This window comes from Balaenoptera borealis, assembly GCF_965194805.1.
Source record: "Balaenoptera borealis genome assembly, chromosome: 2".
Taxonomy (NCBI): Eukaryota; Metazoa; Chordata; class Mammalia; order Artiodactyla; family Balaenopteridae; genus Balaenoptera; species Balaenoptera borealis.
Genome location: NC_138867.1, coordinates 53,907,381 through 53,923,533, shown reverse-complemented (window position 1 = coordinate 53,923,533; position 16,153 = coordinate 53,907,381). Strand labels below are relative to the sequence as shown.

The following is a 16,153-nucleotide window of genomic DNA, read 5'->3' as shown; positions in this document are numbered from 1 at the left end:
TTTTTAGAGTGATCTTTAAGTGGCATGATTATAGTGATACCTAACACTTGCAGTTGGGAGGCACACACTCAGGAATTTGGATTAAATTTCTTTGCCTTTCTAAAAATCAGTTCTGTTGGGTGACTTCATAAGCATCCCAAAATGGGTGTGACACCTGTTATATGAGAGACTAAGACTTGAGTACAAGAACAAATACCCTGCATTATATTTGTGCACATACAATAAAAACATATACTTTTTAGCCCTTTACTTATCTGTGGTTAAGCACTGGGCGGGGGGTGGATTTCACTCAATTCAGGAACTCACTTTTTAGCTTGGGTGTTTCATTTCTCATGAAGAACACTGCACTGTAGTAATACTATATGGAGGCACTGGTAAACTTGCAGATACTAAAGTCATGAATCTAAAACTTGCTTTAATAGAAAAAGTTCCCTTTGGGTAGTACCCACATCTTCTGCAGTTCTTTTTGCATTGGTATTGTGTGATTGGAAATTCCCTAATTCAAATGACTTTGCCTCTTTACTACAGGGGACAGCAGTTTGCTCAGCAGATACAGCAGCAGAATCCTGAACTTATAGAGCAACTTAGAAATCACATCCGGAGCAGGTCATTCAGCAGCAGTACTGAAGAACATTCCTGACTTGACCAGGGGCCCTAGCCCAGAATGCAAATGGCGATGGCTCTGAAGTGTCTGCTGTAGATAGTGGCCAAAACAAAAACAAACCTAAAAAATAAATCTGTCTAGACAATAGGTTTATCACAAACAGACTTGAACATAACACGATTCCTTTGTAAACGAGTGATCATCAGTAGCCTTGTTAAGTGCCAGTATAGCACTTAACTGGACAGGGTTCCATTTTCATATCTTCATCATATTTGTATACTAGATTTAATAGCAGAGTATATTTATTGAACAGTAAGGCTGTTTACTGGTGAATTCTCTAGCACCAAATTCCTGTAGGCAAACTTTTTGAAAGGGGAGATGACTAAGAGGAAAGGTTTCTCACGCTGATTTAGGGGAAATATACTTGCCACTGAGCAGCATCTCTAGAGAGAAGAAATTCGATACTGGGTTTAGCTTTGATAGTGCAATCAGTAATGAATAGATGATATGATATGGACCAGTACTATCTTTAATGCTGCTTGTTCTGTTGGGTGATGAAATCTTAAGAGTTGGTGGAAAGCAGTATTCAGTGTTGTTTAGAAAAGCAAAAAATAGATGCTGTGAATGTATAGAAAGTGAATGTAGGGTGCTCAGGTTTTTTGCATAGTTCTTAACTAATCTTGCCTGCAGTTTGGTATTGATAACATTAGCATGGCCACTTACGCTAAGTACGTAATAAAATACATTTAGAAACCCTTAATGATACTGGTTAGGTCAGTTGTGTAACTATTCAGTTTAATTAGCACAATTTCCCCAGTGGTGACCTTACCATGGAAACTCTCAAATATATCTACATTTAAATAAACCAATGGCTTGGCCCTTAAGTTAAGGATTTTCTAGGTGGCATTTAATTATGTGCCTGTAAACACTGATTTTTTTAAACTCAGTAATTATTTGATGGGTTACAAAAAGCATCTATCACTATCACTGCTTGTTCATGTTAATCCTCTGCTATAATTTGGCTTGGCATGTCGCTTTTATGCTTAACCTTAATTTGATGTAGCTTAAACGTAACAGGGGACTTGAAATATTTTCTTGAAATTAGAATACATATTAGTGGAGAGACGTGGCACTAAGTGTTAGTGGAATGGCTTTAACTATAGTGATGGATGCAACTGTTCTAATTCCAACTGGAATTTCTTTGGTTTGTTATTATGAAATTGGTAAGGTTGGCGGACACATAAATTTCACAAGTGTTGTGAGATAAAACTGAAATAGAAAGTAATATAAAATTAAATCAGTAATACCGATGATGATCAGGGCTTTACTATAACTGTTCTCCTCAAAAGGCTAATTACTTGGTATTTTGAAGTTTAAAAGCCAACTTTCCCTTTTTTCCCTTTGTGAGATTAGAACAGTGGTTCTAATCACTGTAAGAGTCACCTGGGGATTTGTTAAAAATGCAGATTCAGGGGCACACTTTTCAGTTTTTATTTAGTAGGTCCTGTAATAAGGTCTGGGAATCACCATTTCAAATAGCACACCAAGTGGTTCTGATGTAGGTCCAAAGGACTCTTAATTTAAAGCAACACTAGGTTAGAGATTTCTTTTAGGCCAGCAAAACACCTAACTGCCTGGGTTCAGGCTACAAGGAAGAGCTACATGAACCTACAGTTCTGGTCAGAGCAGAGCGGGACTTAAATCTAAGCTAAGCCTTCTGAATTAAGTCTCCTATATTGCATCTAAATCAACTTAATTTTTCATGAAGTTAAATTCAGATCCTGGTGTTCAAATGTTATACACAATAAAGTACTAACTAATCATAGGAAAGTGATGACTGTGATGAAAAAAAAAAAGCAGAGTTGATCCTTAATTAAAAGTTAATCACTCTTGGGAATTCCCTGGTGGTCCAGTGGTTAAGGCTCGGCGCTTTCACTGCTGAAGGCCCAGGTTCAAATCCCTGGTCAGGGTACTAAGATCCCACAAGCTGCGTGGCACAGCCAAAAAAACCCAAAAAACACTCTTATCCAGTGTTGAGTAAGAAAAGGTTCCTAGCATAACTATCATCTTGAGTGCATTAAAAATGCTTTCAGATAAGTAAAATTGGTAACCCTCTAACTGACTAGGAAAATAGAGAAAATATGAATCAACAGTATCAGAAGTGAAAGAGGGGATATCACTGCTGACCCTGTAGACATTTAAAAGATTATTAGAAAATACTATGACCAACTCTACACCCATGTATTTAACAACTTAGATGAAACAAATTCCTTGTAAGATGCAAACTACCAAAGCTCACTGAAGAAATAAAGATATCCTCCAGAAAAGAAAGATACAGGCCCAGTTTCAATGGTGAATTCTACCAAACACTTAATACCAATTCTACACAATCTCTTCCAGAAAACAGAAGAGGAAACACTTCCCAACTCATTTTATTTCACCATTACTTTGATACCAAAATTGAAGACATTATAAGAAAAAACAGTTTAAAACAAATGTTTTGATTTACTAATATCTGTAGTTAAGGTAGCCATTCTTTTTACATGCAGTAATGCGAATTGGTGTATTTCTTACATTTCATCCTTCTAGTTTGTTTCTTTTCTAATATACCATCCATAACAAATTAAACCTAGATAATCTGTCCACTTACCTGGATTTCCATTCTATTCAAGCCATTTTTGCTTTTTAAGTACTTTCATCACTTTGGAATTACTGCATTGCACGCTATTGCAAGAAGGTTTTGTGTAGCTGTATTGTGTTAGCTACTCTTAAAATGATAAACAATGCTCCAAAAGTTATTTTGCTTGTCTGAAACAAGAGGGCATTAAAGTAAATCTTTTTTTTTTTTTAAATTTGATGAAAGTTCATAATAATGCAGTTGACAAGAAAATTAGTTATTTCTGAGATATACATTTTAAGGTAATAACTAGGATTATGACTTATAACATTAGTAAATCTTTATATACATTCTACTTAGGAATAACTGACTTCCATTAACCACTTTTCATTATAGTAGCTGTAGCTGTTACGATGCTATGTAAAATTTACAATGTCCTTTTTACGCAAATGACATTTCCACTTAATGTACCAAATTGTTTAGCTAATTTTTATAACATGGTTTAAACAGATCCTTTCTAAGATGACATTTTCTAAACTTTACTTAAAGAAGGAACATTATGTGTCTAGGTATTGCTTATAAAAGGAGTCTTTGTAATTAAAAGTCAAATTATATAGCAGATTCCAAGTGACCATTATATGTTACTTTAAAAATTTGAAACAGAATGAAACAGAAGGTTCAGTCATGAGAAGATGCTTGAAAAGTTATCGCAGTATCCAGTGCAGTGGCTATAAAGTCTTATTTCATCATTTAATCAATTGTACTCATTTTGGAGGAAACACAGACTTCAATTTTATACTGCTTGCACTTTATTTTGCACAGACATTTCATTGATTACCTCTCCAATTTAAGGGCACATCTCATTCTGAATATAGCTTTCATTTTGGACCAAACAGTTTGTCATGGCAATAAATAATTATGCATTTAAGAAAAACCAACTTTTGTATTTGACTTTATGCACTCTTTACATGTAAGCAATTATATATACATCCTTGAATTTCAACTTAGCAAAATAAGTTTTTATTTAACAGTATTAGCTTTTGTTTTCAAAATATTGAAACTTTTATTACATTCATGATGTAAAGTTGTTTATAGTCTTAACTTTCTCATTGTTTTGTATATGGCATAAGTAAATTAGTGTGATTACATGCAGAGATAGAAAGTTTTATAATATTAATACATGATGTAGAGTTCAAAAGCAAATATCAGAAGCTGGAAATCCTTTAAGTATGCCTTATGAAAATAACTGGCTTATTTTTCAATGGGAAAAAAAAAGAGGACTTTTTTGGCTTAGAATTAGGAAATTATCAGACTTCTTAGTTAACAGAGTAATCAACAATTTAAGAAATAAAACCAATTCTGATCTGCTGTTAGTAACTGAAAGTTAGACGTGTGTTTGTATGTACACACAAACACAGATACCAATACGATAATTTTGAAAACAGGTAGAAAAACTCATATTGTGTTAGCAAATACAAGATTACATGAGGACCACCCCGGTTATTTTAAACTTTTTATATTGACTGAGGGAAAAAACGGGGGTTAACGGAAATACTTCTAAGTAAAGTGTGGTAAGAATTCTAAAGTTTTAAGAAACAACTGTATCTTCTAGATTGACGTCAGCAAACTACGGCCTGCAGGCCATATCTGGCCAGCTGTCTGTTTTTGTAAACGCTGCTGTGCAATTTTTGCCTAATGGCTGCTCTTGCACTACAACAGCAGAGTTGAGCATTTTCAATAGAAACCGCATGGACTGCAAGGTCTAAAATATGTAGTATCTGGCCCTTTACATGAAAAGTTTGCTGACCATTATTCAAGATACCTGCTAGGGACAAATGGCCTCAAATATAGAGCTTTTGGAGAACAAAGTCCAATGGTCATTTAAAATGAAACAAAATAGCATATGTGTGGAAAATATACAAATGTTCATCTAGACTGTAACTCACAAGATAAAATCAGTAGATGGTTCTTTTCAAAACAAATATTTAATATTTTAACTTTTACAGGAAAGAAATGTAAATAATATATACTTATTTTTACTGTTGACTTGATCATTTTACAAAAGTGACAAAAATACAGAAAGTTCTGGGAAACTCAATGACAAACATAACGTTGGAAATTTTCTTCAGCTTTCCACTTTAATGGCCGAAGATACCACGCAGACTTGTGCGATGTCATCATATTCATATGTTCTCTTTAAGAACGTGTCTGTTAGTCTTAAGCCGGAGACACTCTATTGAGAGAAAAATATAGACCTAAGATCTCATTCATTGGTAATGAACAGAGAAAGAATGGATATAATAAATGACTATGGATTAATAGCCCCCAAATACCGAAATTATTGAAAAGAGAGCATACTTGCAGTCCCTGTACTGAAGACAGTAGAGTGAGGGCAAGGCAGAGAGAGGAACTTGGATGGAGCTTTCCAAGCTGTCTTCCTGAAATGCCACACCAGTGGATAGAACTGGTATTGCACATTTCCAAAACGAGATCCATCGTCCTTTCACTGCTGGAGGAATCAGAAAAACAAGAATAAATCTTGTTCCTTTCACAAAAAGGTACTGCAATATTTCTTCCACTATTGTGGGTGAATTTCTTTTCTGGGTGTCCAACAGAAAAACAGGAACAGAAATGAAAAGCTATCATATCATTTTTATTTCACTTAAGGTAGAATCAGGAAAATGAAAGATGGTGTCTTCTGGGATTTACAGTGACACTGAGACTAATCTGCCTGTCTGGATGTAGGCTTTCTGGTTCTGTTATTGAACACTGGCTCCCTGGTGCTGATCTGTTAACAGTTTGCCATTTCTCTGGAAGACTTCCAGACATCTGTGTCTAATCTTGTTGCTATGCATCCTTCCTATTTCTGTAGGGCACTCTACAGGAAAGAAAAAGATAAACTGAGTCTGGTCCAGTGCTTTTTCTATTTAATCTATGTTCCTCTACCATGCAGATAACATAGAAAATGGCAAGATTTATAAGTAAAACTATTCAGATGTTCAGTTAACACGAAAAGACTACCTCTGCTTATAATTGATACCACCAGTTCAACTTAAACTTAAGTTAAAAAAAAAAACTTTTAATGAAAGTATGCACATTGTTTTTAAAAACAAAACCAAAACCGAAAGGCTCATAATGAAAACGGTCTGCTACTCTACCACCATTCATGACTTGCTTTCAACTCTTTAAAGCTCTTTTTTGCTGCTTGGAGTTGGCTCCACATTTTAAATACTTATTTAAATTTTAAATTCAAACTTGATTTTTAGACATGTTGATTTAATGATGTTTAGCTTTTATATGTCTCCATCTCCCCCCGCAAAATGTGAAATGTTCACTGTGTGCCACAGGCCAGTTTAGGTGCAATGCATGAATTTTCTCATTACGTTTCACAAAACTCCGGTAAGTGTATGTTGTATGTGTCTTTGTGTGTTGGGGGGAGTGGAAATCCCATTTTTAGAGATGAGGAAACTGAAGATCTAAGAAACAAGTGCTTTTTAAAAAACTTACTTGAATCGCCAAAAGGTAAAGTGAATACCCAAATAAACTTCTTTATTTATTACAGCACTTTGTCATTTGGTCAATAACTGATTTGTTATAACTCAAAAATGCAAAACAAACCAAAAATCCAAAAGCACACCCTATATGCACAGGGTCTTTATCCTGTGTGTGTTGTCTACTGAGCTCCTATGATGTGGCAGGCACTGCATTTATAATGCTGGGTAAGACATGATCCCTTTTCTTGAATTATTCACAGTTCAGTGAGGAAGAGACTAATGATTATAGCAATATATTAATACCACTAAAAAACTATATTACAATTTGCTATGACAGAGAAAGGGATGATTGCGCACGGGAGGGTCTAGGAAGCTTCACAGGAGAAGTAGGTATTTTTGTAATTCTGAAGGATGAATACTTCTTTCTTATCTCCCTAATATCATAAAGTTGTAAGGAATATAGAATTTAAAAGGATTATACATTTGGACTAAGAGGATAGGGATTCATCACTGCAATATTATCAAAATGCCCCAATTAATCATACACACCAAGTAGTAATACAAGCAGAAGAAAAGTGATAGGACTGGGATTTAATCCTAGGTTTTTCTGGCTTCAAAGCCCTGTGCTCTTTGTTTCGCAATAGCTAGATTATACTCTATTATCAAAGCCCTGTTTTCCAATCTATGGTTATCCCCTATATTAAATTCATAACCACTTCTAACTTTCTTAATACTTAAGATACAGGTCAGGTATAAGTATGGCTCAGAAAAATCTATCTCATTACAGTAAATCTATAATGTATTCCATAAGAAACTACTAGTTCATGTTTTACTAATCTGAAGTGTGAAGGAAGTGTAAATGAGGAAAAGAACATGGACTTTGAAGTCAAATACACCCGATTTCAGATTCTGATCCCATCTTTTCTAGCTCTCTGAGGGTGAATAAGCCACAACCTCTGAATTGGCTTTCTCTTGCAAAGAATGTGAATAATTAATACCTACCTCATAGGTACGGAAACAAAATACAAAAAATGCCTAATACAGTAGGACCTCTAAAATATGTAATATACAGCTACCAGATGAAGAACTTTACAGCATTCAATGTCAACATCAGAGAAGACTATACGGCAAGAGGAAACTTACAAGGAGATAGCATATTTAAAAGATTTTAAAATTCTCTCTTAAGTAGGTGAGGAAGAAAGGACATCCATCCACAAATACTGGCATTACCTGCAGTTTGTTATTTTACAAGTAATATGAAAAGGTTCTTCTAGGTTTACAGTATCTGGGATTGCCTCCAAAGACAACCTAACGTCTCCATAACCTGGAGCCTAAGAGAAAAAGCAATACAGTTAACATAAATCTATTACAAAACCTTTCCATTTTAATGAGGGTACCACAGTCATTCTAACTTCTTTTGCTGCTATTGCCTACAGAATAGCACTATAGACCCCGACTGTTTTTGTTATAATTACTCCATGTTACTCCAATTACTCCAAAGTTAAAATGAATCTCACAGGTAAATAGTAAAGGAATTTCAGGGGGTCTGATCTTAAAGGGATATTTTCCAAAGATACTGTAGCTTATACATACGTAACTCTTCATAGGTAAAACAGGAAAAGGAAGGTCACTGAAATGATCCAAGAAAATCATGTCTGTTCACAAGACACACTGGCAGGGACAGACAACAGAATCAACATGCCATGGCAGGATGATAGCTAATGGCTATATTTAAAAATAGGCCCAGTGATAATCTCTCTCTCTCTTTTTTTTTTTTCAATTTTTACCTCAAACAGTAAAAGAAAAGTAAATTTTAGAATATATCACAGTAGGTGATATTCAGTATAAACAGAGGACTCTGTAGTATAGTCTCACTAGCACAAGAAAAAGAAGGCTGGTAGCTATCCATACTCTCGGAGTAGAAATTAGGTAAAATATCCAACCTATGTTTACAAGATAATTTGAGTGGGACTCGCCTGAGTTTCAGATGACCCACATTTTAAATATCTTTAAAAAAGGTATGAACTGAGTAGGTAAATGTAGTATAAGTCCAAGAGTTCCAAGACATTGCAAAAAAAGAAAACTTTAATATAGTGGAAGTCAGATAATGGTGAGGACAAATTACCATAGGAGGAAACAATTGATATGCAGTTATTTTAATTTGTTTGGTAAAGTAAAAAACCATGTATAATGCATAAATTAACTTTGAAAATTTCCCATTCATATCAATACCAATTTTCTACCTAGATATCAGTGAAATTATTAGTCTTTTTATTCTCCAGTAATATCAATGTCTTTTATAGTGCTCTGAATTTTTAGTGACAGACCTAGGAAAATTTAAGTTGTTCTAACTATCTACACACCACACACCAAAACCCCCATCAGTTTTTTTTCTAGACTCACCATTCTTTGAAGTTGGCTGGTCTGTAATCTTCCCCTTTCACCTAGATTTGTTTTCCATACTATATCCAATTTTCCAATTACCGTTACTCCCTTAATGATGCCTGCTTTTTCTGCAAACTCCTTCTTGGGTTTTAGGCAGTACAAGTACTGGCGTGTATCCATTGGCTGCAGATATGCTCTTGACCCAAATGTAGTTACACTGTGGGGTGGAGATAGAGATGGAAAAAATTCTCTAGAACCTTTTAGAAGAAAAACCATAGCTGTGATTGTTCCTTTGGACAGGAACTGAATGATTTACCATCCAAAGATCCAGAATACAACAGGTCGGTGGTTTCAACACAGTGAAAAGGACTTGTACTGAGAGGACTTATTTTTCTTTAATTTTTTTTCAGTTGATATGGAAAATCTTGAGATTCTTTATAATAGAATGCAATATATTACCTGAAGCATTGGACATACATCGATTAACTGAAAAAAAGCAATAGAAATCAGAACCTTAATTATCCTGTCTCTTCTCTAAAATTATGAAAGCAAATAGTTTAGAATAAAAAGAAACATACCATTCTAACTAATCATTTTTCAAAATTAATTAAAAGATCAGGGAGCTTCCCTGGTGGCGCAGTGGTTGAGAATCTGCCTGCTAATGCAGGGGACACGGGTTCGAGCCCTGGTCTGGGAAAATCCCACATGCCGCGGAGCGGCTGGGCCCGTGAGCCACAGCTACTGAGCCTGCGCGTCTGGAGCCTGTGCCCCGCAACGGGAGGGGCCGCGATAGTAAAAAGGCCCGCGCACCGCGATGAAGAGCGGTCCCCGCACCGCGCTGAAGAGTGGCCCGCACTTGCCGCAACTAGAGAAAGCCCTCGCACGAACCGAAGACCCAACACAGCCAAAAATAAATAAATAAATAAAAATAAAGTAGCTATAAAAAAAAAAAAAAAATGGAACTCCTTTAAAAAAAAAAAAAAAATCAGGAAATGAGTGGAAAATTATTGTTTTCCTCTGTGGGGGTATGAGAGGCTATGAACTTTACTGTAACCCCCATAATAAGTAAAAGTAAATTTTTCATTCTTGATTATTAAAATCAGGTACTTTCTCCAGCTATTACCTTCTTATCCATATTAATATCAACCCTACATTTATTTATTCTTCTTTTTCTAAATTACCTATAAAGATGTGTATTTCATTTTCATGAAAAATTAGATCATCTATTCCTATGCTCACTCCTTTTGATGTTAAGAGAATACTCCTTAAAACTCACTGCTTACTCTTACCCCTTCTAACTTCTCCATCATTTCTTCCCATGCCTCAGTTTTATCATTTGCAGGATAAGGATGAAATGTTCCATATTTATCTCACTGAATTGTTACAAAAATTTAAAAGAATAAGTGCTTCAAGTACAAATGGCTAGGATCTTATTTTCATGTGAAGGGAGGGCTGAACAGGTGGACCATAGATTTTTAGGGCAGTGAAACTATATTTTATATCCTACAGTCAGGATGGCTACGTGTCACCACATTTGTCAAAACCCACATAATGCACAACACAAAGAGTGAACCCTAACGTAAACTATGGACTTCAGTTAACAAGTATCAGTATTAGTTCATCGATTGTAAAAAATGTGCCACATTAAACAAGATGTAAATAACAGGGGATCCTGTAAGTGGGGAGGAGGGCATGAGGAAATGCTCTGCTTTCTGGTCAATTTTTCTATACATTTAAAACTTCTCTAATAAAATAATGTCTATCCCTTAAAAAAATTTTTAAACCACCCACGAGTAACAACGTTAGAAAAGTTCATATCTTTCAAAATAAAAGCAAACACTTCATAATCCATATTCACCATTCTCCAGCTTGGTTGACTGAATTTAATTCTGCTACATTGTACATTATAGATGGCTCCAATGAAACTTTCTCCATAAACATGGGTGAGGTTGTAATATTCTGAATCTGGGCTTCAAGAAATACTTCATCAGTCTGAAAATATGAAAAAAAAATACACCAAAGTATGCTGGTGTTTAAAGTACTTTACCACAACAACAATATCTGATTTATATGAAGAAAAAACATTAACCACAAATGTGATTAGTTCATGCCTGCAAATCAAAGTTATCATAATTAATGCAAGAAAAGAAATTGTTCTCCTAACATAATTCACAGGGGCAAAGTCAAGTGTTAGTCAACTGGTAAGTTGTCAAACAATGGATGGGGGATAACTATAATATTTTTTGTATTGATATCCAAAAACGCTTAACTGGAATTTCATTTACATATATCCTAAATTTTCTGGTAAGTCATTAAAATGTGAAAATGCAACTTAGTATAATGAATATACCTGTGCACCTATCATTTCAGAGATGTGTTAAGATAATTAGGTCTTTGTTATAATATTCCAGCATAATTTATTAATTTCAATTTTCATGTTACTTCAATTTAGATAGTATAGCAAATAACCTATTTTATAATCTTATAAGAATTTAACTTTATAATTAAAGCATTTTTTTAAGTAGTCATTAGTGATTTCTTGGTTCATTGAAAATGTATATTTAGAGCAAAAAAATATGTGAATTATACTTGAAATCTTTAAGTTTTTAAATCAAACAAAAGGTATTTTGTGGTCTTAGTGACTTAGTGAAAACTGGTGCTATACAGCAGTATTTCAGTCAATGGGTAACTTACATATGTACTTTTACATAATATTTTAAATTCCCTAATTATTTACGTTAAACATTCTTCTTTTTATGCTATTTGGTTATTTTGGGGGGTATATATTGGAGGATAACAGAAAACTTGGCTCATTTTTGATAAAAACCTATACATAAAATGGTATACTAAGGATATTCTAGAATTATTTTATTCAGAAGTTTCATAGTAATATATATACAGAAATAAAATAAACTATGACCGAAAATTTTTGGCACTTATGAGCTTTTTTAACACTAAATCCAGGAAAGTAGAAATCATTTGCAAAAATATAATGATGAAGTTATAATTTAATGTATTATTATCTAAAACAAAACAGATCCTTTAGTCCTTGGCACATGTGCTCTAATGAAAATAGAAATACGATTTATCAGTTTAAAAGAAGTACACACTCAAAGGCATTATTCTGTTACTTTTTCTCAAAAAAAAAATATCCCATCGATCCATTGCTTTAAAAAAAATAACCATAGACCCACATTTCAAATTTAAAAATGCAATTTCTGCATAAGCTTAGAAGAGCTTAGATAAAATGAAAGAAAAACAAGCTGCATAATGGAAAATTAAGCTAGTTTGAACAGTTAGCATGAAATAACTTGACATTTAAAAAATTAAGAATTCAGTGCTAAGGCAGTTGATGTTTTTATCATGTATATAATGTGTTATAAGCAAATGCTGCTTATATTAAATAGAAATTTGAAAATATGATTTTAGTCAACATGGGAAAACTTAATTTTCTTCTGTTTACTGTTGTCAAAGGGCCATCTTTACCTGACCCAGACTTAAAACTAAAACCACTGCTCATTTGAAGATGAATTTCAACTACACAGTTTACTCAAAGAATTGAAGTATAGTAGGATATTTTATATTAAGAGGTTGAAAATCCTGAGGCTATTTTAAACAAGGTTAATATGCCTCTTTTTAAAAGTACCTACAGGAAACACACTAAAAATAAGAATATAATTGTTTCAATATGACAATTTAATTTTTGATGTATTTTTTCCCATAGAATAAGACGATCAATATAATATAAAAAGTACAAGTTATATACATATTTTTGAAGTCACGTAAGTATATTCACAACTAACTTTGTTTTTCCACTATGTTTTGTAAAGAGAGATTAATTAGGCAGAGTCAAAAAGTGGTAAGTAAGAAAAGCATATAAATTTATAATAAAAAATCAAATTACCACAGAACTGAGGTCACTCTAATGGAAAAATAAAAAAGAAAAATTAGAAAAATCAGATTAAATGTTAAAGAAAAAGAATAACTAACTTTAAAATAAAATGCATTTCTGCATTTTTTTAAATTTACTAAACAAGACAGCATTAGTAAAACAAGGAAGTAAACAGAAAGTAACACAAAGAAATATGACAAATCATTCTTCTAAAAAGGTGAAACTGCTAAGGTTAAATGAATAGAGAAGAACACTGTAGATGAATACTTAAACAGGAGCAAATATTCAAGGGCATATCTTGGGGGAGAGGGGTATATCCCATGCCTTTCTAGTTCTATAAATCCTTTACTCACTTTGTAATTCTTCATAGATTACTTAGGTTGGGCATATACTATCTGCCACATTCAGAATAGACACACACTGTATAGCTTCTCTTAAATTTATCTAATAATGGAATCATTTTTTCAAGGAGGATCTTGGGTGATTAGAGTTCCACTGATCACACTTCAGGGAATGCTGGGCTAGACCACTTCAGACAACTGAGAGTTAACAGATTTCACAGTTTGTCTTTTTTTCACATATATATTGCTAAAGCTACTTATTTACCAAGGGCCATCTCAAATGTCAGCTCTTTCATCAAACACATAGCTGGAAATCATTTTTCACCTATGTTCCCAGAGAATAAGTACACTTCATGATCGGGGTGGGTGGGGATGCTTACACTGTATTTATGTCATGTCAGTCTCCTCCACTAGATCTAAGTACCGTGAGGACTGGGAAGATGTTCAGTTTATATTTATTTCTCTTTAGTACCTGGCATGGAGCTGTCACCAAAGGTTTGACGCCTAGCTTCTAATGTTACCAATTCTTTTTTTTTACAAGGCTTTCTTATATTAGAAGACTACAACAAAGTTTCTCACAAAAAAAGTTTCTTGTTTTCCCTTAGGTGATTCACATAGTATTAGAATTTTTAGAAGCAGCATAAAAAACATGTTTGAGACAAATGTGGGGCTAATAACAGTTGTCGTGTAAGGACTAAGGCATAGTGTAATAAACATGAACTACTGATATCAGAGTGGTTAACTAACTCCTACAATTTACCTGAATTTCCTAGATGGAGTCCATAGAATCTGCTTCATGTTACAGGCAGAACAGTATTTGTTTGCCTAATAGGTAATACCAAATATCTTAGAGAGATTCTAAATGCTATTTGTTCACTCCTCATTTTTAAAAAAATGTCTATTTTCAAAAGTTCAGAATTTTACTAAAATTTTTTAGCTGAAGTTTGTTGGCAAAGTTTAGATTAAAAATTATGTCTACACTTAATGTTAACTGAAAAAGCAAACAAAATTGTTACTATGATTATAAAAACAGAATATTATATATAAATGAGTAAAGACTGAAAGAGAATATGGGTTAATGAAGAACCAACTACTTTTTAGTGTGGTGGACTTGTGGGTTTTTTCCTTTCTTTTTGGGGAGTATGTTACTTTTATGTTATTTATGGAATAACTAGCAATTTAAAAAACAATTTGCAACTCACTCTGAATATTGCTGTGATAAAACTACTTGACAAGTATCTTAATGTACCACCATACTTCAACAAAGAAAACCTGAAATAGTTTAATATGTGCCTTCCTGTATGTGCCTTTAAACGTCTAGTAATCTCCTTGATGAGACTGTATCCTCGCATCAAATACGTATACTCTTCACTACGTACTCTATGTTCCACTTGTATTTCCAACTCTGCTTGGAATGCCTTCACTGCTCTGACACTCTGACGTTTCTAACACCTATTCCTTCTAGACACTGATGCAGTTCTCTTCCTTTTCCATGAAGCTTCTTTAGACTACTCCAGAATCTCATCCCCTGAGTTCCTGTAGCACATCCTTTTGTGTCATGCTCTTTTCGTCTCACTATATACTATACCAGCTACTTTTGTTATTTTATGCACTTTTTTCTTTTCTCCTAATAGGTTTTTACTTTAAGGTTAGGTTCCTTATCTTAGATGTCTTAGTATGCCCAGCTGTAGTATAAACTTTATAGTGAATAAAAATTCAGATGCTGATGGTAAAAATATGTATCAAATTTGACATGTGACTACAAATTTCTGATCACCTGGTTTTGGAGTAATAGACAAAATTTTCATTTCAAAATACTGCATTTGAATATCTTTGAGTTTATCACTGTGATATGAAACACATGATTTTGGGGGGGTAAAAGGCCCATTAAGAAATCTGCTTTTTCTGGAGATCTAGATACCAGGATAAAATAGAATTTTGTAAAAGAAATCCAAGCCATAAAACCTTTTCCTTATGGAAAATTCTATTTTATCTCTTTTGTTAGGAAAGAAGATAATCTTCTATTCTAAAAGTTACTTCTTTCTGTATTTTTGCCAAATTTGTTTCTCCCAAGGAGCATTTCAAACCATTCACTAAACTTAGCAACCTAACTCTGGCTGGCACACTGACTTCCCAGGACAAAGAATTTAATGTACTGAGCTCTACTTAATATTTTTCTATGTGAATATTAAATTTTTTTTGCAGGGTTGGATCTACCACTTCACTTTTTGTAATATCACAACCACATTTATAAAATATTTAACAGATTGCTAATGTTTTTAGACAGTAACAACAACTATTAAATGGAAGAACAGGGCAATCATTTAATGAAAGGGGGTGAAAGCCTCACAAAATTAACGAGAATAAAAATCAAGGCATATTGATTCCATGTCAGTTGAAAACAGCAGACTAAAAGAGATCTGCAGTGAAATTATTCACTTTCAATTGAACTTTATGCTCATTTTTCACAAGTAATTCACAGTCATATCAGCAATTTACTCTGATATGAAAAGAAATGTAATACATGAGAATTTTAGTCAAATAAGATCTTAATGTTGAACCTGAAATCCCATTAAGTGCTCAACACTTACCTCTGCATTGTAAAATTTGGTTTTCACATCCAATGGTTTGAGAACCTAGTTGAATAAAGCATATCAATCAAAGGAGATTATTATCATTTGACCATTTATTTTGTTTATCTGTTTTAAATCATAGGGCTTAAAACTGTCAAAGGCATTTTCCAATTTTAATTGTAATAGACTTTTCTAATGGGTATGCAATACTCTTGTAAAAACAAGAACAAAAACAATCCCAAATGCA

At 33.6% G+C, this 16,153-nt stretch overlaps 2 protein-coding genes across 6 annotated transcripts in view; one reads left to right on the top strand and one right to left on the bottom strand.

Moving 5' to 3' along the window:
- The window catches only part of SGTB (small glutamine rich tetratricopeptide repeat co-chaperone beta), a 45,345-nt gene extending 44,581 nt beyond the window's left edge, over positions 1–764 (top strand). For both annotated transcript variants that reach the window (XM_082374208.1, XM_082374207.1), the window contains exon 11: positions 529–764. In XM_082374208.1, the coding sequence (XP_082230334.1) occupies positions 529–640 (112 nt within the window). In that variant the 3' untranslated portion in view covers positions 641–764. The remainder of the gene's footprint in view (positions 1–528) is intronic.
- A 3,243-nt stretch (positions 765–4,007) lies between these two features.
- TRAPPC13 (trafficking protein particle complex subunit 13) overlaps positions 4,008–16,153 on the bottom strand; it is a 34,795-nt gene continuing 22,649 nt past the window's right edge. Inside the window, exons 7-13 of one of the 4 annotated variants that reach the window (XM_082373971.1) lie at positions 15,925–15,969; positions 13,005–13,022; positions 10,959–11,092; positions 9,119–9,317; positions 7,946–8,046; positions 5,580–5,730; positions 4,008–5,454 (exon numbers count right to left, since the gene is read on the bottom strand). In XM_082373971.1, coding sequence (XP_082230097.1) covers positions 5,347–5,454; positions 5,580–5,730; positions 7,946–8,046; positions 9,119–9,317; positions 10,959–11,092; positions 13,005–13,022; positions 15,925–15,969 — 756 coding nt within the window. In that variant the 3' untranslated portion in view covers positions 4,008–5,346. The remainder of the gene's footprint in view (positions 5,455–5,579; positions 5,731–7,945; positions 8,047–9,118; positions 9,318–10,958; positions 11,093–13,004; positions 13,023–15,924; positions 15,970–16,153) is intronic. The other 3 variants (XM_082373972.1, XM_082373973.1, XM_082373974.1) reach the window with 3 other exon arrangements.